Source organism: Planococcus citri, chromosome 2, assembly GCF_950023065.1.
Source record: "Planococcus citri chromosome 2, ihPlaCitr1.1, whole genome shotgun sequence".
Taxonomy (NCBI): Eukaryota; Metazoa; Arthropoda; class Insecta; order Hemiptera; family Pseudococcidae; genus Planococcus; species Planococcus citri.
Genome location: NC_088678.1, coordinates 38757626 through 38780729, shown reverse-complemented (window position 1 = coordinate 38780729; position 23104 = coordinate 38757626). Strand labels below are relative to the sequence as shown.

The 23104-nt window shown below is 35.4% G+C and overlaps 1 protein-coding gene across 2 annotated transcripts in view; it reads right to left on the bottom strand.

Annotated features, from left to right (window-relative positions):
- The window catches only part of LOC135835697 (uncharacterized), a 387401-nt gene that overhangs the window by 120311 nt on the left and 243986 nt on the right, over nt 1-23104 (bottom strand). For both annotated transcript variants that reach the window (XM_065350086.1, XM_065350085.1), the window contains exon 25: nt 16543-17055. In XM_065350086.1, coding sequence (XP_065206158.1) covers nt 16543-17055 — 513 coding nt within the window. The remainder of the gene's footprint in view (nt 1-16542; nt 17056-23104) is intronic.

The window sequence follows — 23104 nt, the reverse complement described above, 5'->3', positions numbered from 1 at the left end:
TATGTGACGCGACCAGCGATACCATACCATAAGTTGGAAAACTTTTTTTTGAGATAATCGCGTTTTCATGGAAAAAGTCAGAAAATATCAAAAAAAAATTTTTTGTCGATTCATATACTATGAAGCCTATACTTTGGAATGGGTGTACCCACCGATATCAAACACGTCGTTTTAGTGGTGAAAAACCGGTTTTACAAAAGTGCTTTTCATAAATAAATGTCAAAAAAAAAAAAAAAAATATTATGATGTAAAACTATTAAAAGATGAAGAAAATCAAAAAAAAAAATACTGTTCACTGGTTTTTAAAAATGTTACAATAACCCAAACTTTCAAAAACGTTTTTCTCAGAATTTTGGTTTTTGAATTTCAAAAAATACGCAACTTTGAAATTTTGCAAATTTGTCAGATTTTAATATTTTGAAAATCTATTTGCACCATTGAAAAGAGGAAGAAAAACACTACCAGAAACCACAATAATACGAAAAAAATTTTTGCCGACATATGGTATGGTATCGCTGGTTGCGTCACATAAGGTGCACTGGGGCAAGTCAGAATGATTTTTCGCAATTTAAACTTTGACCAGCTGTTACTCCCCTTCTAATGAACCAATATGGATCAAATTCATTATGTAGGTTCTCATAAGGGTTCTTAACCTATGGTAAAAATTTGAGCGCGATTGACACAGTAGTTTTCGCTTAGTGGAATAAAATATAAACTGTCCTGACTTACCCCAATTGGGGGAAGTCAGAACAGGCTAAACTTTGCAGAGGCGTCGATCACAAACCGAGCGTCCTAGAAAAATTGCATAAGCACAAAATTGTAGAGAATTTAATTCTCTTTGAGATCACTCTCATCAGATTTTCACTAGGACGCACGGTTCGTCCGCTATATGCGAAAAACTAAGAAATAGAAAGTCTGTATTTTAGACCAAATTCAAAATAAGTTCAAAACAACAACAAAATACAATTGAACCAAAGACATCTAAAATGAAACTGAATCGCGAAAATTTTTATGCCATGATGAAGTAGAGGTAGTACCCTCAAGTCACCTTTAGTGGCACTTCTCCAGATATAAACCTCTAGGCGCTAGAGCAAGTTTTCTAACTTACCCCGAATTCCAACTTCCCCCAGTGCACCTTATACAGAATCTTACATTTTCAAAAAAATTCCAAAATCGCCAAATTGATCGAAACCTTACCTATCGTTTAAAATCGACCCACCATCGATTGTCACCGTTTTTGAATCGATCTGGAGCCTTTAGCAAAAGTTGGCTTTTCTCCAGCAATTTCAAATCGCTCTAGAAGGTGCTGTAATCTGCTTGGCATTGCAAATTGATTAGTGTTGGTGAATTGAAAATCCAAGGTTATGAGTTAAAAAGTGTATTTTTTCGAAAAGTGAATTTTTAAAAAAATTCGTGGAGCAGCATAGTGAACGATGGAGCCTAGTCAACTTTTGCTGGAGGCTCCAGATCGGTTCAAAATGGTAATAATTGATTGGGAGGGGGTCGACTTCAGGGGGTAGGCAAAATTTCGAGCAACTTGTTGCAAAATTGGCGATGCTGGAATTTTTTGAAAACTAAACATTTTGCAGGTTTTAAAAAAATTCACTTTTTAACTCGTCACCCTGGATTTTCGATTTATCGATACTAATCGATTTGTAATATGTACCGAACTTATGATGGGATCAAATATTCAGCTGCCTTTTAGTTGATTACGACGCCTTCTGGAGCGATTTGAAGTTGCTGGAGAAAATCCAATTTCTGCTGGAGGCTCCAGATCGGCTGGGAAATTGTGCCAATCGATGGGGGGGGGGCGGTTTTTAGTATATAAACCGTGTTTCAGATTTTTATCTCTAGATTTATGCTCGATCTTTTTGCAGAAAAGCAATATTAGGTATGTCTCAATAGGTTACCTATTTCCGCCATTTTCAAAATTCATAAAAAATCAACTTCCGCTGCTGAAAATTTGGTTCTGAGGTCTGGGTTACATGCTAGCTGTTTCATTGAACTAAATTTCAACTCGATCGGAGATAGACGAGTTGTAGAGGTTGAGGTTACCTTGTCCGGTGGAAATCATTTCATTGTGGAGCTGTGTTGATCAAATTAGTCCATGCATAATGAATGATCCATGCTGTGCCCATTTTATTCCAGAATTTTTATCAAAAATAATAGGGGCAAAATATTCAAGATCAATTAGATAGAGTTGCCTTTATTACCTGATGAGTAGGTATACGTATGTATAGTCGTTTCTGAAAGAACCCAAATTAGTATTTTAAAAATTTGTTTTTAGATAAAGTAGGTAGAGAGAGAGTACGCATCATGCTCAAGTTTAATATAAAATTTACACCTACAGGAACAAAAGAACGGTACCCTAAATATACCTACGAGTAGGTACCTTTTATTAAGCCAATTATTTAGAAACCTTCAATATTCCTATTCGAAGTGTACCTATCCTAAAAGCCAAACACACATTATATTAAAGACCCTGAATCAAATTTTTACTCTCAAAGGGAAATTCGTCCAAAAAAAAAGAAAACAAAAACAAAACCACTCCGCTCCAGTACAGTTCCGCATTACACGATGGATAAAGTAGGCGATTAGGGTAACGCAAACACGACAAGGATCAGGTAGATATTGAAGAGGCGAGTAGTGCGGGTCCACATACTCGTACTCGTACTACAATCACATACGAGAGACGAGCATCGGTCGGGTTAATTTCACCGCAAAATAATAATGCAAAATCTAATTTACGTGGGTGTGTTTAACTCGGCGTGTATCCTTGGTTTTATTACTATGATTTGGCACACGGGCCAAGCACGATATCGGGGACAGAGGTATATGGCAAAGGGCGGCAAAGACGCGTGCAATGTTAATAATTGAACGGCGCCTTTCATTCGAAGAAATTTACTAAAAGCACAGCATAAATGCGTAGCGGTAAATCAATTTCTATTCATAACGGTATCGAAATAGTTCGAAAATCGATACGCATCAGGATTAAGAAAAAAACACAAGGCAGTCAAATCTTACCTAAACCTATCAAAATATACCTAGTCATGGTACGCCATTTTGACTCCCTCTCTGTTTACACAGCACCGACCGGCGACCGGTCATCCTAGGCGATTACTCAAAGTTCACGATGTACTTCCTTATTCACCCTTTGCTTTGTCGTTATGTCGATGTCGATACCGTCGCCATCCCCGATCACCCCCGCAGCTTCTATGTAGTTTACGTGTTTGCTGACATTTAAAGCGCGTACCAAGAGAATCATATACACAATACCCAATCAGTCATCGAACCGTTAACGAGTTTAATGTGCTGGTTATTCCCGGCCTCGGAGTAAAGGTCGTTGCGTATATGGTTTGTTCGTCGAGTACCTACGCTATAATATCCTTTCGGCTTTCAAATATATCAACTTATTTGTCCGGCCAATATCCTGTGTTCCTCTTCGTCCACACCTACGATTTAATTCGCAGAAATAACCAAGTACCTTGGCTTGAAAAATTCACCTGTCATCTGAATACAATAACAATCAAATTGAAAAACAAGGAGGACGTCTTATTGACAGAAAAATGTTTAAATCAATAAAAAAAAATTAAAAGCTCTGAAAAAAGTTAGACGGTGAGAGGGTCAAAAAATTTAGATCATTGAAAATTCCCAAATTTTTCCTAGACCTCCCCAGTCCCCACCCTCTACTTATAACTTTACCACCTGCAGTTTGATCGAATCGACGCATAAATAACCAAAAATCAGGTACGCGCAAATCGATCTGATGTCAATACACTCAAAATTTCGACCTTTGCAAAACTTCACATCAAAAACAAACCATCCCAGACTATTCGACGATAGGATACAGACGAATCGAAAACGTTAATCATTAGCAATCATCTCACGAACCCAAACAGCAAACAGGGAATCGCGTTGTATACACATTTATCGAAAGTGGGAATTTTCCTTTGAGTAATATGGTCGTTTCGGAGTTCACACCACCAATTTCATTCGACCATTCGACCCAAAAACACAACAACCATGAAATTATCGATAGTAAATAAGTCATCGTTGTCAATATGTACACAAGTCTGCTGACCTCTACGAACACTTTTTTTTTGTCGCCTGTTTTTCGTAATTCAAAAGTCGAACAAAATTCGCATTACGACCCGATTAGGTAGCACGTTTTATCCACATGGAGCGAACGAGCTGCGAAATTAATGAAAAACAATTCCGAGAAAGCGGCTAAAATATTACGAGTGTAGTGAATTACTTGATAAAAGCGTTATGTTTACAAATGAAAATTACTTTTTTCATATAATATTTTTCGAAGAAGAAGAAATCGAAGAGAACATCGAGAACATCGCTCGTGAGGGAGGGAAGGAGGCGCGGTGACTACGTCTACCACCAATAGTACCAATGTAATGAATTTCCTTTCAATAAAAGCCGCTTATACCTTCATAGTTTCACTGTATCGTAATATCGTATACCTGAGAACTGAAGCTTTATAACCATTCGGTGTACGAGTATTTATTTCAGATCTCGTAGTACACATACTCGTAAATCAGAGTTTATTTTATTATGGTGAACGAAAATGTCGTTGCAATACAATGCCATATAATAATTGATAAATTATTGAAAACAATTCGCAAGAACCAAAAGTTCATTGACCACTTGACTAACATTTCTCGTTTGGTACTACCAAATATTGCGATTTTGGTCGCATAGGTAAGTGGTTTTCTGGAGGTGATACTTCAGAAAATGTGTTTTCAAGGATTCTGAGCCCAACCTTTCTCGGGCTTTATTCGACCGATTGACTTGAAACTTTGAATGAAGAGGGAAATGCTGTAGTGAAAATGAACCTTTGAAAAAAGAATTTAATTTTAATTTTTTTGCTATGAGTGTAAGTAATTTTCATCAACTTTTTCATGAAATACGTCAGAAAAAGATCAAAATAAGACAACTGAATAAATTTAAACTTTTTTTGATGTTTGAAAATTGAATTTTTTTAAATTTTGATTTTTTGTGATGAGTTTATTTCATCGAGTGAAAGGGATCTTTCAACTTTTTCAACGGATGCGTAAAGAGGTCAAATGGGCCAACTTCACCGATCAAAAATAAAAAACTACACCTTCTTATTAGTCAACTCGGATTTTCGATTCACCGTCACCGATACTAATCGACCTGTAATACTGAACTTATGATAGGATTAAATTTTCAGCCCCCAAAGTTGATTACAACGTTTTCTGGAGCGATTTGAAACTGCTGGAGAAAAACCAATTTTTGCTGGAGGCTCCGGATCGGCTGGAAAAAGGTGTCAATTTATACGGAGGGTCGACTTTAGTATATTAACCGAGTTTAAAATTTTTATCTTTATATGCCTGCTCTTTTCATATAATATCAATACACCTACCAATAGATGGGTTATTTCCCCCATTTTCAAAATTCGCCAGAAGTCGAAATTCGAAAAATCAACTTCGGCAGCTGAAAATTTGGTTCTGAGGTCTGAGTGACATGCCGAGTCAAATTTCAGCACAATCGAATCAGACGAGCTGTAGAAATTCTCTTGTGAGTTTTTGCACTTCAAGTTCAGAGGAAGTTGAGCAATGGAATCTTAAAATTTGATATTTCGGAAAACAGTTTTTTCTTTCTTTAATACACACCGAAACCTTGGTCCAGATTAGCCTATCTTTCCGACAAAGAATTCTCTGACTTGACGTACACAAAACGTTGATTTTGGTGTAAACGTGATCCTACACCCCCTCCCCTAGGTGGATTTTTTTTGGAAATTCGTCGCTCTCTGCTCTCGCTCTCAATTGCTAAAACAGATTATTTTTAGTTGGGAATGAAGTCCTTACTGATAATTTCAGCTTAAAAATTCAATTTCTAAATTTTGTCCCAAGGGTGTCTGTGCCTTCTTATTTAAAAAAAGGTAAGCGAGGTAAAAACAGATATTTTCAGCGTAATAGATAGATCCAATTCGAAAATGATTGTTTTTACTTCAAGAACTCTAAATGCATGAGTACCTATTCGATCCATTGCAAATTGTGCTATTCGTTTGAAACCCGGAGGAGTTGTCAGTGGGCAGAAGCATTGCCTGCAGAATTTGAAGGAAAAAAAATGGACACATAAAAACTACCTAACATTGGTTTTTTGAATGAACTGGGTGGGGGTGGCCGAAAAGTCGATGCAAGTACTGTCAACTGCCCGAATTTCGGACACTTTTTTGACGTTTTTCCAAAATTGCTTCGAAGTAAGCGATTCAATAAAATGTTCATCCTTATGTTCTTTTTGAACATCATCAGGAGAACCATTTTTGAGCATCAAGTTATAAATTTTGAGCGATTTTGTTCATTTTATACGAGTACGAATTAGAAAATGCCCGAAATGGGTCACATAGGTAATCTAATTTCGAACACTATCTTTTTTTTTCTTTTTTTTTCAAACAAAAAAGTTTAAAATTATAAAATTATAATGGTAAAAAAAAAATTCAACGGAATTTCCAAATTAGCAGAAAACGTGTTCGTTTTTACTTTCATGTATAATTTTCTATCAATAAAATTGAAAAAACTGTTAGTGCCCAGGTTCACAGAGGTGTGGAAAGAGTGGATAATCGGATGGCAATTTTATTTTCCAGCCGATGAAAAAAATTTCCATGTTAATCAGCTACCTACGTATATACTTACATTTCGACATAATTCGATATCTATCAATTACCTACGCTTCATTAATCGTTTATAATTATGAATTTTTATTATTGATTACTTATCCAATAATTACAGTGTCTCGAACTACACCCGAGCAATGAGAAAAAAATTCAAACCCAGTGAAACAGATTTTCCAATCACCGCATAAGTGCAGGGAAGAAGAAAAAAGGAAACTGTATGCGCATCAGTTAAAATACCCACACCTTCATGTCATAAACTCGACTCGTATACATCGAGGGAAACCTCGTTTGAAAATGATTTTTTTCAGAAGGACACGAAGGACACATCAAAGCTTTTACGAGAACACTTAAAACGTCCGATGCATTTACAATTATCGCATTCGCATCCCTTAATGCCTGGTCGATTGTTTCCCAGCATTAGGTAAAAAGAACCCTGTGATGTAGACAATTGTGCTTAGTTGCGCATAACGTTGCTAAAAGATTTTCCTTCCTATCCGTAGTTACTTTTTCTGTAACGACTTCAGCTCAATTGTGTCGATTAATAACCCAATGTTGTACAATTTTTTACGCATGATGCATCTTTCTACACACATGAAACAAAACCATCTCTTTAAAAAGCCATATGCACATTTGTATGTACCTATCTAGCTAGATACGTACGTAGTTACGAGTATATAGAAAAACACTTTGTTAATGTTGAAACATTGGGCGGCGTGGAAAAAAGTCCAAGCTTTGGTTTCAAGAAGGGTGTGCTTATGCTGTAGTCCTCGTGGGTATAGGATAATCCACGAGAGGTAAATTACGAGTACAAAATACGTATACGCTCACAAATGAACCATAAATTGGTGGTTTCTCGATAGGTTTAGTCGACGTAGGCACAACACACATACGGCCATTATCGAATATCGTGTCTGTGTAGCTGTGCACAATGCATTACCCATTGACTGTATTAAGATACAGATGAACTTCACGAATCGCTTTCATGTTCCTAAAAGTCAGCAATTTTACAGTTGAACTGGTTCGCGAAATTTACACCCCACCCCCCTTTTCCCTCGCATTCCCAACTTATACATTATTCGAGACTCGAAGCAATACCATAGCTATGTAATTATCAACTTGAAAGCATTCGAATGCTGGTATGTACATTTCAAAGGTCGCCGAAAAACCATACGAATAGGTACGTTGTACGTATTTGATAAAACGTACACGCATTCTGTACGAACGAAATTCAACTCAGCAATTATCCACGGTAACCGAAAAGGATGCTAATAATAATTCATTTATTATTCGTTGTACCGTCTACAGATGTGGTGTACGAGAATATGGGGTAAGTCCTCTCATTCGGCTTCGCGCTGATGCGCCTTTACGCTTTGAAACAATGTACGGAGTATAAAGTTTTCGTTAATGAAATTCTGAACCGAAACTGCTTGAGAGTTTCCACCACATGTACTCGCTATATAACTAGCATCGGTCGCACTGGACTGCAATTACCGGTATTTCATATACCGCGCTCACCTTCCCAGTCTCATTTTACTTAAAGCGAAAAATATTGCTACTGAGTAAGTTATTTGAGAATTCTAGATTGTAATTTGATCGTAAATTACTGCTGTAATTTATTGCACTAGCACGAGCTATTCGTAAGTATTGGAAGAAGAGGTTTCCGAAATAGTCTTTCAAATTAGAAAGAAGATTGTTCTCGGAATAATGATTTTCGGCTTGAAGTTGAGGCACGGAAAGTAAGTTGAGATCACCCCCCCCCCTTCCGCAAAAAATCAGAATAAATTACAGAAGTGTATTATAGGCTTGGCGCTAGAATTTATCCTTTGATGACGCTTAAAAGTAACTCAAAGGATGAATTTAAAAACAAAAACAAAAACAAAAAATCGTAGAAAAGAATACAATGAAAAATATGAGATTGAAATTGTAGCAAAAAAGTTTGAGGTCGGTTCAATGCTAATTTTGGAAACAGAGGAATTTTAAAAAGATGAATTTTTGATCACCAAATTGAAATCCGTACGAAGAATCAAAAATACTTACTTAATGAAATTTTATTAGCTGAAAATGTCACCCACACCCTCTGAATTGCATTTTCAACTGCCAAAGTAGACTTTTCGTTTTTTTTTTTTTTTTTTGAAAATGGTAAAAATATAGGTACTTAAGTAGCTCATCAGTATGATTTGATAATCATTTGCAAAAGAATAAAATCTCGAGATAAAAATCTGAAAATTGGTTGTCAACCTTCCAAATCAATTGCAACCATATCTAGTAGAGTCCTCAACAAAAGTTCATTTTTCGACAATAATCTCAAATAGGTATAGCTCCAGAAAGAAACTTTGAAATATGAAAATCGAATTCAATGACAAAATCAGAGCAGGTGAATTGAAAATTCGAAGAGACTAGTTCGAAAATGTGTTTTTTGCAAGTTACCTATACAAAATTCTCAAACGGTCATAAAATTCCGAAATCGCTCATTTTTCAGCTGATTCCATTTTCCAGTACATTTTCGTGATTTTTTCAACATGAATTCATCTTCAAAAATGCGACAACTCACCCAGTGACTTCAGTGACCCGAAGTCACCAGATATTCAAAATCAATTACTAGGGTCGTTAGGGAATTCTGGTGTATTTTTCACCATAAATTCTGCTGGAAAAAAGTCGAAAACTCACTCGGTGAGTTCTGGTGAATCTGTCACCAGAAGTCACCAGGATTCACCAAGGAGTCACCGAGCACTAAAAAAAATTCCAAAGGCTCTGAAAACATTTTCGTGATTTTTTCAACATAATTTTACCTGAAAAAAAGTCAAAAACTGACTTGTTGACTTCTAGTGAATCTGTCACCAGAAGTCACCAGGATTCACAAAAGAGTCACCAGATATTCGAAAACAATTGCTGAGGTCATTAGAACATTCTGGTGAGTTTTTTCACCATAAATTCAGCTGGAAAAAAGTCGAGAACTCACCTTGTGACTTCTGGTGAATCTGTCACCAGAAGTCACCAGGATTCATCAAGGAGTCACCGAGCAGTAAAAAAAATTACCCTTTCGCAGGAGGCTCCACACCGACTCAAAAGCAGTCACAATCGATTCGTTTTTCCAAAAATTATAAAAATGTTTTCAAATACAGTTTTCAAAAAAAAAGAAAGTTCAAAGAGATTTTTAAAATTTAAAAATTTTATATTAAAATCCGAAATTGGTCAAAACGTTGGTAAGTATATTTTCGAAAATTGAAAAAAAATGCATTTAAATTGAAAAAAATCATTTTTATGAGAAAGAATTAATTTTTACAGAGAGAAACATTTTTTGATGAATCACAATTTTGATTTAGAATGCTTAAAAACAAGATATTGACATTTGATTTCAATGCAATTAAAGCAAAATTTTGAAAAAGAAAATAAGAAAACAATATTCATGAACAATCACAAATTTTCCACATGCTCGTCCCAAAACAAACGAAAAATATTTTCATTCATGGAAATGTGGACACTGGAGTTTTCTCACAATTCATAAGGGCGGATCAAAATTCTACTGTATTCATTTTTTACAGAAAAAAAACACCTCACAAAAAGAAAAAAATTAAAAAAAAAATCAACGATTTAAATCAATACTTATTTGAGTGTGAACTTCGCTTCAAATGGAAATTTTTTCAATTTTACATGATTCAAAATTATTCTTACGAAATTTTATGGAATCATTTTCTTTTTTAAACTAAAATTTCAGAGTGATCCTCCTTATCTACTTGTGATTTTGGTTTTATCGTGCACCTGAAGTCTGACGAATAATTTTTTGCATTGCACTACCCCCCCCCTCCGCTATAAAATGAAAACGAAAAATGAAGAGAATATGTCTTACAAGGGAGGTGCCCTGGGTGAAATGCACCGATTTCAATGATTCTTGCAACATTGGATAAAAGACATCGAACATGGTCTACCACGAAATTTTCAGCTGCTGAAGTTGATATTTCAGCCTTCTAGGGTGATTTTTCAATTTTCACATGAAAATTTTGAAAAATTGGCCAAAAATAGTCGGCGCAGGTCGCATACTGAAACCTTCCATATTATTTGGGCATTTCAATACATATTATAAGACTAGCCAACGGTGAAATTTTCAGCTGCTGAAGTTGATATTTCAGCATTCCATGGCGATTTTTCGAGTTTTTCAAAATTGCAATGTGAAAATCGAAAAATCGCCCTCGATGTCCTCTATCCAATGATGCAAGAATCGTTGAAATAGGCGAATGTCACCTGGAGCACCTACCTTGTTAGATTAACACTTTTATTTTAGCTGCCTACTTTCAGAAGGCATAACATGAAAATTTCAGAAGAATCAAGATTTTTTTAAGGATTGAAAATGATCCAAAAAACGATTACAATCGAATATCGACTGGAACGTTTCAAGTTGGAAATATGCTAAAGTTTCGATCCTGTTGTAAGATTTTCAAAAAATCATTTTCAAACTTCACTTTTTTCAAACCCACGAAAATCTTGTTTTGCTCTCTCCTAAAAATCCTGATCAAACCCTTAGACTGTGAGGCAGAGATGCCAAATCGTAAACATCGCATATTTTTCAAAAGCAATATTCTCCTGAGTCTCATTTTTTTTTCAAATTTTGTATGCGCCTTGAATTTGATCTCGAAAATGAATAACCCTCTTACCCATTATCCCTTATGTTTACAAAAACGTACGTATCACTCCAAAAATCAGCCACCTAAGACAACTCTATCAATCCTGAAGATGTACTGAAGTAGGTACACTACTTGCCACATATACCAGAAGTTTACACCGAACACCGATATTAGATTCCGAATAGATTGCATACATTAATAATTGAAGGGATACCTACAAATAACAGAACACACCGTATAACCATTCATTTATCGATAAACGAATACGAAAATAATTTCGACACGCACGTTAACTCCCGATTACGTCGTAATTTTCGTTTTCAAAGAAATATCGACTCGTATTCTCTATACCTTTTTGCGGCAATAGAATAAGATAACTTGAAAACATAGTACAGTGTAACACACACATGCTTTATTTTTAGCTCATTCATTTCACATCTCTTTCTCTCCAACGCTGAACGAAAAGAACACTCGGATAGGTAGAGAGAAGCGAAGTAATCGCTCGCAGAAGATCCGCTCATCGTATACAATTTACTCTCGTCACTTTGTATAGGTACTAGTACCTACAGCAGTCGAGTGAATTCGTAAAACCTAAACCGAAACTTTATCAGCATAATGGAAACCTTGAAAAAGTATAAAGTACGTAGGTTAGGTATATTAAGAGTCCCTATCATGCAAAAGTCAACTTTTCATCATACGGGAATGGAATGGGATAGGATGGCGTGTACATATTCGAATTTACAAAAGGGTGAAAAATTATTCGTACATCTCCGCAGGTATTACAAAGTCATTTACCCAAATGCGTGTTAATTTTCTAAACAGAAAAATTGCGTACCTAATCGAGTCAACGTTGAAAATATTCATTATTCGTAATATCTCGCGATATAATTTTTCAACCACATCCGCAATGGAATTTCAAAACCGAGCAAAAAATTCTCGTATTTGCCGAGTATTAATTAACAATTCGATTATTTACGTTACAGTTTTCATCGACTGAGGCAAAAATTCGTCTGGTCTGGGTTTTAAAATGAAAACCATTCAATACGCTATCGGGTTCCTTGCGCTTGGCCAGTTTTATTAAATATGTGTGTCAAAAGCTAAACGAGCTTTTACCCCTTTAGTGTGGCTTGGCTTCGGCTTCAGGCTACTGCATTGTATACATTTATTAACTGGAATTTGATAGCTTGAAATGTTAGTTTAATAAGCTTCGTATATAAATTTATACTGCTGCGGTGGGTATTTTTTTCGATACAAATTGTAAGCATAATACGTAATACATACAACGTATTTTTAAAAAAACCTCGACTTGAAAATATAACGAGTATAAATGGATTTTATGCGTAGGCGTTTTTACTTTGTATTTTTTTCCTATCTTGTCGATGTATTTTGTCAATTATATAGAAAACCTGAATTTAGAATTCCATATTTCTTTCTCGTCTACTAATTTGTAAGAATAGAAAAAGCTCAACCATCTCCTCTTTATACGAGAAGTGAAATACTTATTTCGATCTCTTGGATTTTAGACTCATCGTATCATAATAGGAGACAAATTCGAGCAGTCTGGTTCATTGATTTTAGAACAAATTGACGTAAAATTCTTTTTTTGTCTATCTATCCTCGAAAGTTTATTTCTTTCTTCCCACTGAAATACTTACTATAGGATTAAAATAACCATGCCATCATACAAGTGACGAGCACATACCACACATTGACATTAACTGAACAATTTTTAGAAAAGTGGAAATGGTATTTCGAAGAAAAGTAGGTAAGTATCTAAAGTAATAACCAAGCAGTCAACCTTCTAAAAAATACCCAAGGTTTTTCTGGAAAATTGATTTTTCGAATCAATAGGTAGGTGTTTTTGAATTTTGGAAAACATGATTCAAGTACTTAAATATTTTACAAAGTTCCCTTTCGCAACTGATGAATTCTAATGATGTTATGTACTTACTTCGAACATAAACACGTAATTTACATACATAGGCACATCAATATTTTGTATCTAAAACCTTAATTTCTAAATAATTCAAGTTGATGTACGTAGAATCAAATTGCACATTATGTACCAAGGTAAGCAATAGACTGTCATCCTCATTTGAAAAAAATCGATTTTCATTTCTTCAACAGAGAAATTTTGTTCCAAGTGAACGAAAAATATTCCAAACTAGTGATTTTCTAGTTTAAAAAATTAACCATCATTAACTTTTTCTGAATTTTGATGGAAACTTACAAAAAATGGATGTAAAATGACTGCAGAAAATGAATACCCTCATATTATTATATTTTGAAAAAAATAATGCTGTACATGATAAATTCAACTATCTTGTGTGATGAGCAGATCCGAAGGAAGAAGGTGCTTAATTGGATTACTTATTTTGGGAGGGGGGGTGGGATCAGGGAAGAAAATTATGAATAAAAGTTCATTCATTGCCTCATGCTTTAATCAAGAAACAATCCAACGAATTCAACATAAACCTCCACACAAAGGACGTAATAATCTACCTAGTAATTGAAAACACCAAAAAAATGGGATGATTTGACTTGCTGAATTCGAATATGGCAATGGGAAAAAATCCACTGAATAGGGCTGTTTCTCGAAAAATGATATCGAACTATGCCCATGAAATATGTTTAAAAATGCTTATTTGAAGAAATAAAATTTTTGTCAGCTCTTAACAAGATACGTGAAGGACATACCTACTTACCTATTCAAACATTCAAAATCGATTCAAGAGGTCAACCATCTTTATCAAAAATTCCTAAACCCACCTATCAATTCTGTGAAAATGAACCTACATCTATCCTACATTTAGTATTCACCTGCCCTAAATTAGAGCAGACAAGACTATCTCTCCAAATTCAATGACTATCCCAGACAACCCTACTGAAATCAAAAAATTCATAACCTTACTAAAAAACATCAACCTAATAAACCGAATTCAAACCCCTCTCTTCACGGGTGTGTAATAATCCTGCAATTATAAATACCCCCCCCCCCCCCGCCCCAAAAAAAAACTTGAAAAATGTGGACTGTTTTGAAACTTTTTCATAAAAAAGCGAGAATTTTTAGCAGTTTTTGGCAGCACTTGGCATCTTTAAAAATTCTGACAATAAAAGTCAATTTTTGGGAGAAAGAAAGACTTTGACAATTTTATCAAAAGAAAAGAAAGAGCTTATTGACCACCTACTTCTGAAAAAGTAAGACTTTCTGAAATTTGTTTGCAAAAAAAAACGAAAATTTTTGGCTATCTTGTTGAAAAGACAGAATTGCTCTCAATTTTGGAAAAAAGCAATGCATTGACAATTATAGCTAAATTACTTATAGCAAAGAGCAGGATTTTTTGGCAATTACCATCACTTATTAGCAAAAAATTATAGATACCTACTTCTCAGGAATTTTCCCTACAAAAAAGTGATACTTCTAGGTAGGTACCTAATTTTTGGAAAAAAGTCGGACTTATTGGATTTTTTGCGAGAAAGACAATTTTTTGCTATTTAGATAAAAAATAAGCATTTTTTTAATATAATTTTGACAAAAAGCAAATTAGCAAAAAACAGAATTCTAAATATGTACTTATAATATTTTTTTCCGAAATTTCTGGCCAATCATTTCCCAAAAAAAAACTGCCCAAGTACCTTAACTACTTTATTTTCCGTAATTTTTGTTGAAAAAGCGATCATTTTTTCCAATTTTTTGGTAATAAGGCCACACCTTTTTGGTAGCTTAATATTTTTATCAAAAAATCAATTTTTTTGAAGTATTTTGTTGAAGTGGAGTAACACATACATCCATCTCCGATAACAATTTTCCGAGAAAAATCCCAATTTTTAAAATTTAAAAATTTTAAGCTCTATGGTGAGCAATAAAAAGAACAAGTGAGATAGGTTCCCTCGGGGTTTCCCCATTCTTTTAATATGAGTTCAACAACTTTTAGTCACTGTATCCTTCCAGTTTTCTGAAAAAAGTAAAAGATCGGACCAGTCAAATTTAGCTTTCACAATATTAATGTAATGTTTTAAAATTTATTTTCAAAATGCCAAAAAAACTTGTTGACCAATTTCGTCGCAATCATACTCGTACATGTTACCTAATTGATGCATAAAATTTTTAAAAATACTCATAATCTTTTCAAACGCAACAGACTGGGAGTAGGTACTGGTAAGTAACTAAGTACAAAAAGGATATTCAAACTCATTTTCAACACGCGATTCTCCGAGCATCGATAAAAATAGAAATATTACAAGTCAAGTCAGTTGGTGTTAATAAATCAACGGTATTATTTCATAATATGAAGTAACGAGCGAAAAACAACACTTCCTTCTATAGTGCAGCAGAATTGGCTAAAACAAAGTATCTCTCTCGTACTTACGCGGTCGTCACCGCGCGGACCTTTTGATAGTCGCGACTCGCGACATAAACTGAACATACCTACACACAGGCACAAGACAATCAGACATGATAATATAACGAAAGAGTAAAACTCGTTCTGCCATCATGGCCTATACAGTTGGAATAATTATGTTAAAAAACGATAAAACATAAGTACAGTTGTCTGTACATATCGTATATTTTATGTTGGCATTGTCATTGATCGACCCTGGATACGTATTAACTTGTAAATCGTAAAGATAATCTTTGAACACCGCGACAGAAGCCACTGCCGCGAAAAAAAATGATACTGGCGCTTTGGAGAGTGATTTTCTCATTTCATCGATTGGGGAGGGGTACATGTTTTCAGACTGGGGGAGGGGTAAAGGATTTCGCGATAGTGAGAAATGGCTGAATTAATATTGTGATGGTAGGAATTTATAGTGTCGTATGAACTAAAAATAAATACTCGTATAAACGTCAATTTCGCCGAACCGGAATAGTATACCTAGTAGTAAAACTCGGCGTATAATTTACTCTCCATTTCAAAATCGTACATTGCTTGGTTATTGAGCGAGAAAACGAAACGGAATTAAAAACGTATAAAAAGTCGACAAATTAAGCATTCGTTGAACTCGTGATACCGAATGCTTCGTGTACAGTATTATGCTATATACTAAGTAATACTGCCCGAAATATTGAAGTCGAAAGGTGATGGTGTGGGTATATACAATGTAATGAGAATCTTGACCCTATATTGAAAAAAACATAATAGGTAATTGAAGGGAACGATGCTTGATAATTTCAAAGTCTGCACGGTGTGTTATACTCGTAGTCATCAACCCCGAAATACATGCAAAAGAATAATTTTAAATCTTAAAAAACAACGTGAAAAGATTTCTTACCTTGATTAACTTGGCGATAGTCTTGGTCCCATGGTAACAAGGTGGCAAAAATTCGTCCAAATGGCCTCCCGATGGTAAAAACGAAGACACTTGGTTCGAACTAGACGGATAACATTTTCTGAGCAAACTGTTCCCCGAATGTTTAGTATGAGGAGACTCTTCAGTCTTTGTACTGCCACTGGACACAGTGACAGTTTTCTTGGTTTCGGCCGGAGCCTCCATTTCTTCTTCGTTTTCGGCGTCTTCGGCCAAAGGACTAACCAGTCTTATTGTTTTACTTCCGGTATGGCCTCCGAAAGTGGGCACTTCTAAGAGAAAGCTTTCTTTATCTTCGGATATAGGTTTGAGCATAGTTAGATCTTCGTCTCCGTAAGGAGTGGTTGGCATTGGAGATGAAACTGTGAGGAAATTTGGCCGTCCCCAGGATTCTTCGATGCGTAATTGAATCCCTGCCAGAACTGCTGCTTCTTCTTTGCTACATGGCAGGTCTCCGCTAACTACCAACTTTAAAAGCTGAGGGAAACAATAGAAATAAAATCATTAAGAAATTAATTTGAGATACTATGCTAATAAAACATACCTAATCATTGTCTCAAAAAGTTATAGGTAGTGTACTTCGTGGGTAGGCAATTTCGACACAAGAATAAATTTTGTTTACTTCCAGTGGCCATATAAATCGAAATGTGTTTCAGAGATAGCAAAGTAGGTATACCTACCTATGAATCCAAGAATTGAATAAGTGGCATGTTAGACTCTCGAAAATATTGTAACATATACCGTTTATTACATAGAAATCTGATGAAAGCTACAGAGCTATTCAAAACGATCGAAACTGTTTCCAATCAATAATTCCTGGAGTCGAAAAAAGATACAAACCAAATTTCGGTTTCTTGGTCAGTTTGGTGAAATTTTGATTTTTTTCTCGTTTTTGGCCCAAATATAATTTTTTAAAAATTCACTAAAAATCGAAAAATGCACTTCAGCATCTGTCGGGGGGGGGCATAAGGATCTATTGCACACACCCCCCCCCCCGTCGCGTAGATCCTCTGGAACAACTTTTTTCTTAAAGGGGGAGTCCTAAGAAACATTTTAAGCACTTATCCTCGAAGAAAAAAAAAGTGGCCCTACTTACAAAATGGCGGCCATTTTCATTGACAGGTCAGTCGAAATTGCAGATTTTGCGTTCCAACATAAGAACTTACACGAAATTTTTTCAACCATACAAAGGTAACCTTAGATCGAAAGAGCAGGCAAAAATTTATCACCTGTCAAAATTATTTCAAGTGCTAAAGTGCCTTTTTCGATTTTTGGTGAATTTTTGAAAATCAAATTGAGGTTAAAAATGAGGGGGAAAAATCAAAATTTTACCGAATTGGCCTAGAAAGCTAAAATTTGAGATATAACCTATTTTCGACCTGCCAAATCGATTGGAAACTGTTTCAACCCGTTTTGAGCACTTCTGGAGTGTCCAGCAGATTTATGAAACTTGAAATTCCCACAAAATTTCATCAAATGGAGTTGGGAAGCTAAAATTCATTCTGCAAACTAATTTCAATACGCTATCAAGTCGACTGCAGGTGGGGTCAAGTAATTTTAGAGCTTCCAGCGACTTTTTGAAAGTTCTTAGAGTCTCCAGTAGATTTTTGAAACTTGAAATTACCACATAATATCATCACATGGCGTTTAAAAGCCGAAATTCACTCTGTACAGTTGGCTACGTGCTAAAGTTAATTCGGACAAACTTTGTGGCATTTTTTAAAAAACTGAAGTTTCCAAAAAGGCGCAGGAGGCTCCAAAATGGATTGAAACTGCCTGCAATCCACTCCGGAATGATGCCAAAAATAGGGGGCCAACTGAATATCATCTTTCTACCTCAAACTGAAGCGGAGGGGTGAATTTTTTAAATCTTCAAATAAGTACGAAATTGATTCACAAAAATAAAAATAGCGGGTAGTTACCTTATCAGTCACGAAGGCCATTAGCAAGCACCAATCTCGACCGCTCGTGATTAAGGTTATTTGCTGAAAAGGTTTTATGGCGTTTTTTGGAAAATTGAAATTTCCAAAAAGTAGCTGGAAGCTTCAAAACCACATGAAACCATCTACAGTTGACTTCATATTGTATTGAAGATAGTTTGCAGAGTAAATTTCTGCTTTCTAACTCCATTTGAAAAATTTTTGTGAAAATTTCAAGTTTCAAAGATCTGATGGAGATTCCAGAAATTTTCAAAAAGTCACTGAAAGCTCCAAAATGACTCGAACTCACCTAAAGTTGTCTTAATAGGGTGTAAGTTTCAAAAATCTACCGGAGGCTCCAGTAATTCTCAAAAAGTCGCTGGAGGCTCCAAAACGACTTGAAATTCATCTGCAGTTGACTTGTAGCGTATTGAAATTAAATTGCAGAAAGAATTTTGGCTTTCCAACTCCACTTGATGAAATTTTGTGGGTATTTCTAGTTTCAAAATCTGCTGGAGGCTCCAGAATTGCTCAAAACGGGTTGAAACAGTTTCCAATCGATTTGGCTGGTCGAAAATACGGTATATCCCAAATTTTTGCTTTCTGGATAAATTTGGTGGAATTTTGATTTTTTCCCATTTTTAAAAATTCACTGGTGATGTATTTCTTCATGCTCTTTCGATTTAGCAATGTCTGGATGAAAAATTTTATTTTAAAGCCTTCATCGTGATTTCAGCTTTTCCCAAAAATTTCAAATTGCTCTGGAGGCTCTAAAATATAGCCTAACAGCGATGGTTTTCAAGTAGGTCGATTACATAGATACGAGTACTTACAAAAAAAAACATCTTGAAGAAAAATACCTAGGTACGCTTGTGGTATGCTGTTTTTGAAAACTTGTTTTTCCCATTCGGGAAGGGGGTGAGAGGTGAAGGGCCGAGGGGGAGATTTATAAATTGGTCCACAATTAGTTCAGTTATTTTTATGGAGTCATAAAAATTCAATTTTCCATTTCTTTTCAAATTACAAAAATTACTCCAAAATTAGGAGCTACGACTGACGTAGGACGTATGATGCCTTTGCCTATCCTTTGAATTTTACATAAAATGGTGAACCTTTAGCACGTATTCGCGCGACTAAACCCACCATTATAATAACTACCATGGTATCCACTCAAACTGAAGTCTGACGTAATACTTTGTATCGAAAATTTTGAAGCATTTTATCGTCCATCGATCAGCAGGCATTCGGACTGTGCACGTTACAAGCGACGACGACGACGTATCGTTATAACTAAGCTACCATAACTATTGCGCAAAATTATGCTTTGTCGAAGAGGTAACGAAGGTATAAGAGGGTAAGGGTTATGGAGGGTTATGGAAAATTCTCATCATTCAGAAAGGTTAAACGTACTTTGGTAAGAATTCATTAAAAGTTGGCTTATAATTTGAAAACTTACCGACAGACGGCTTTCAACTGTTGATTAAATAGAACCAGATCAATAGCCCGACTTGTAAAAGGCTTCTGTTTACGTCGTCGTTAACGACTTCAAAATAGGTACCATGTTTAAACCATTAACCTTTACACAGAGAGAAAGCGAATATTCGCGAATTATGTTGTTGAGTGCAGGTGAACGTCTCCGTATTGGCTTGTACTATTGCCCACCACCGAGCGTTCGTCTGTAATTTCCCAACATAAAGTAAATTTTTCTCCAAGTCGACCGAATGAGTATGCTGGGTAATTTCTTTGGTATAAGTATATTTGCGCTGTAAACATGGCATCGTCAGCATGGCGGTGGGGGATGTTAAAACGCGAACAGGAGTGAAGAGCCGAAGAGGTATACGTACGAGTATAGTAATAATGATGGTACAGGACAACGAAAGCCTCTAAGACTTGGCACGCGATTGCAAATTACCAAATGGCGTTTTACAGCGCGATTTTTAATGCTCGGTGTAATTTTTAATAGCCTCGTTACTGCTCACTCCGTCGAATATTTTGTACTTTCGACGGCATACTCGTATTCTCAGAATCAGGGGGTACTCGTCGAATCGTGTAGCTTTGCACGAAGTACCTCTACCTACCTAACTACCCGCGATGCAATTCTCCAACGCTATAACATCGTGATAAATAATTGATGGCGGTGTAAAGACAAGATAACGTGTCGTTGTTTTACCAATGCAAGTTGGTAAAACAAACAAAAAATATACTGTGTGTGGTTCCTGCTACTGCTAATGCTACTGGTACATACGTACTGGTTATATGATTTCGTAGAAATGCACTTGGGCGATGTGCTCGACGTAGGTGTGAGATTAATTGCGGGTTGGGCTGCTCGAAGGCGTGTAAAGGATAGCAGAACTGACCAACGTTGGTGTACAATTACTTACCCACGTTTAGTAATAAAACTGACGAAAAAATTATGTTACCAATGCAGTGTGTTTTAATGTTTTTCACCGGTCAACGTTCAGATTACTTGTTTACCATCGGTGTACGATAAGTTGCCTAGTGTGGTTTTTGTGAGGCGCCACAACTGAGGAATTAAATCATCTCGTCGTGTTGAAATATAGCCAAGTTTTGGGGATACAATGCTCAGTTACTAATTGAACCGTTGTTCAATCGGAAAGAAACCAATGCGCAGTAGTTGTTTAAAAAACACAATTGTAAAAATTGCTTAGTCAAAAGTGATGTAATAAGGGGTGTTGAATTTTGGAAATTTATTAAAAAATCATACAAATTACCTACCCAAAATGCCTTACATATGATTGAAATATTTCTTCTTCATTAGTTGAACCGATTTTTTTGTTGAGGGGGGGGGGGGGGGGAGATGAACCATTGTTTTAGAATTTTTATGAAGCGTACGGAGAAGTTTTTTTTTTCAAAATTCCAACCAAAAATTTAAGATGAATCATTGTTTTAGATTTTTTATGAAGCGTACTCAGGAATTTTTTTTTCAAAATTCAAACCAAAAACAAACTTTAGAAACTTTTTTGGAGAAAAATGACCAAGAAAAAACCTTTTTTGTTTGATTCCTCCACCTTCTGAAATGTTTTTCGATTTTTCTTCAACAGTTACAAATTTTATTTATGATAACAAAAATTCGTTTAGGTATTTCCAACAAGGAGAAATGAAGAGAGTAAATGCAACTTGAAGATGTAAGTACAAATCAAAAATTATGATAATCGCAGCTTCAGTTTTTGCGTCAGCTCCTTTAAATTGAGAGATCGGAAAATTTTAAAATATGCTTCCTCGCAGGTCCTACAATTCTGATGATGCCACATTACATCGAAAGAGCATGCAAAAGGTTAACCCCCAGCCAAAATTTCTGCAGCTAAAATACCTACATTTTTCGATTTTTGGTGTATTTTTGCTAATCAATTTTTAAGGTCAAACGTGAGAAAAAAAATCAAAAGAAATAGGTACACTAGAAAGTGCTCGATAATTTTTCATTTATGATTTTTCTTGTAACATTCAAAATTGAGCTATTTTGGGTCAAATTCTGAGATTTAACTGTTCGAAAAGACGTTGAAATAACGTTTTCACGATTTCAACAAAGTAAAAATGTCAGAATTTGACCCTAAATAGCTCAATTTTGAAAGTTACTGAAAAAATCAAATGAAAAATTATCGAGCACATGCTAGTGTGTTTCAAATGTAAATTCTTCAATTCATTTGAAAAAATATGCATAAACGCCTTTTTTAGGGGTGCCTAAAATGAGAGGCTCTAAAAAAAGGGTTCAAAATTACGAATATACAGGGAACTTAATTGAACTTTGTCATCGAGATTATTGAATATATACCTCAAAACGTTACGTTTGGCGCAAATCGTAGGTTTCTAGTTTTCCAGGGGTTCCCAAATTTTCGAAATTGCGAAAAAATAGAAAACTGGATTTTTGAGTACCAGCGGAAAATTCTATTGAGCTCAAAATTTGGTAGGATAGAGGTCTTTTGGATACTAATAAACTGTAAAAATCTTTTTAGCGAAGTTCAAAGGGGTAGGTTCAAAACGGTGGTTTCAAAATTTTCAAAAAATGAACCCCCCCCCCCCAATTCCTGCCCCCGAGGGTCGAAAATGAAAAAAATCACCTCGCATAACGTTTATCAGGTTCAAACAGTGTATATTACGTTAAAAAAGTTTTTGAAAATAATACTCAATGGTTCCTAAAATTATTTTTTTATTCGCAACTTTGGAAACCCCTAGAGCCTAAAAAATTGTCATTTTGGGTAAACTAACCACGGATTCGTATTTGGTACATTTATTGCAACATTTTAAGAATGGTCGAGTCGATAACTGTGCGGGCCCAAAAAATGGCCTTATCGATACTCCTCCTTTAGTAAGTGACCTATTTTTTATTCCCCCTCTCTCTTTCAAATTAATTGGAAATAGTTTCGTACTATTTGAGCGGTTCAGGAGCCTCCTGAAAATGTTTGAAAGTTGAAATTTCCACAAAATTTTACCCAATGAAGTTAACTTTTAAAAATCTGCCAGAAGCTCCAGAACTCTGAAATATCCAAAAAGTTTATGTATGCTACAGAACTACTTGAAACCACTGCTAATCAACTCAGCATGTTGAAATTAGGTCAAAAAGCAAATTTTAGCTTTACAACTTCATTTGG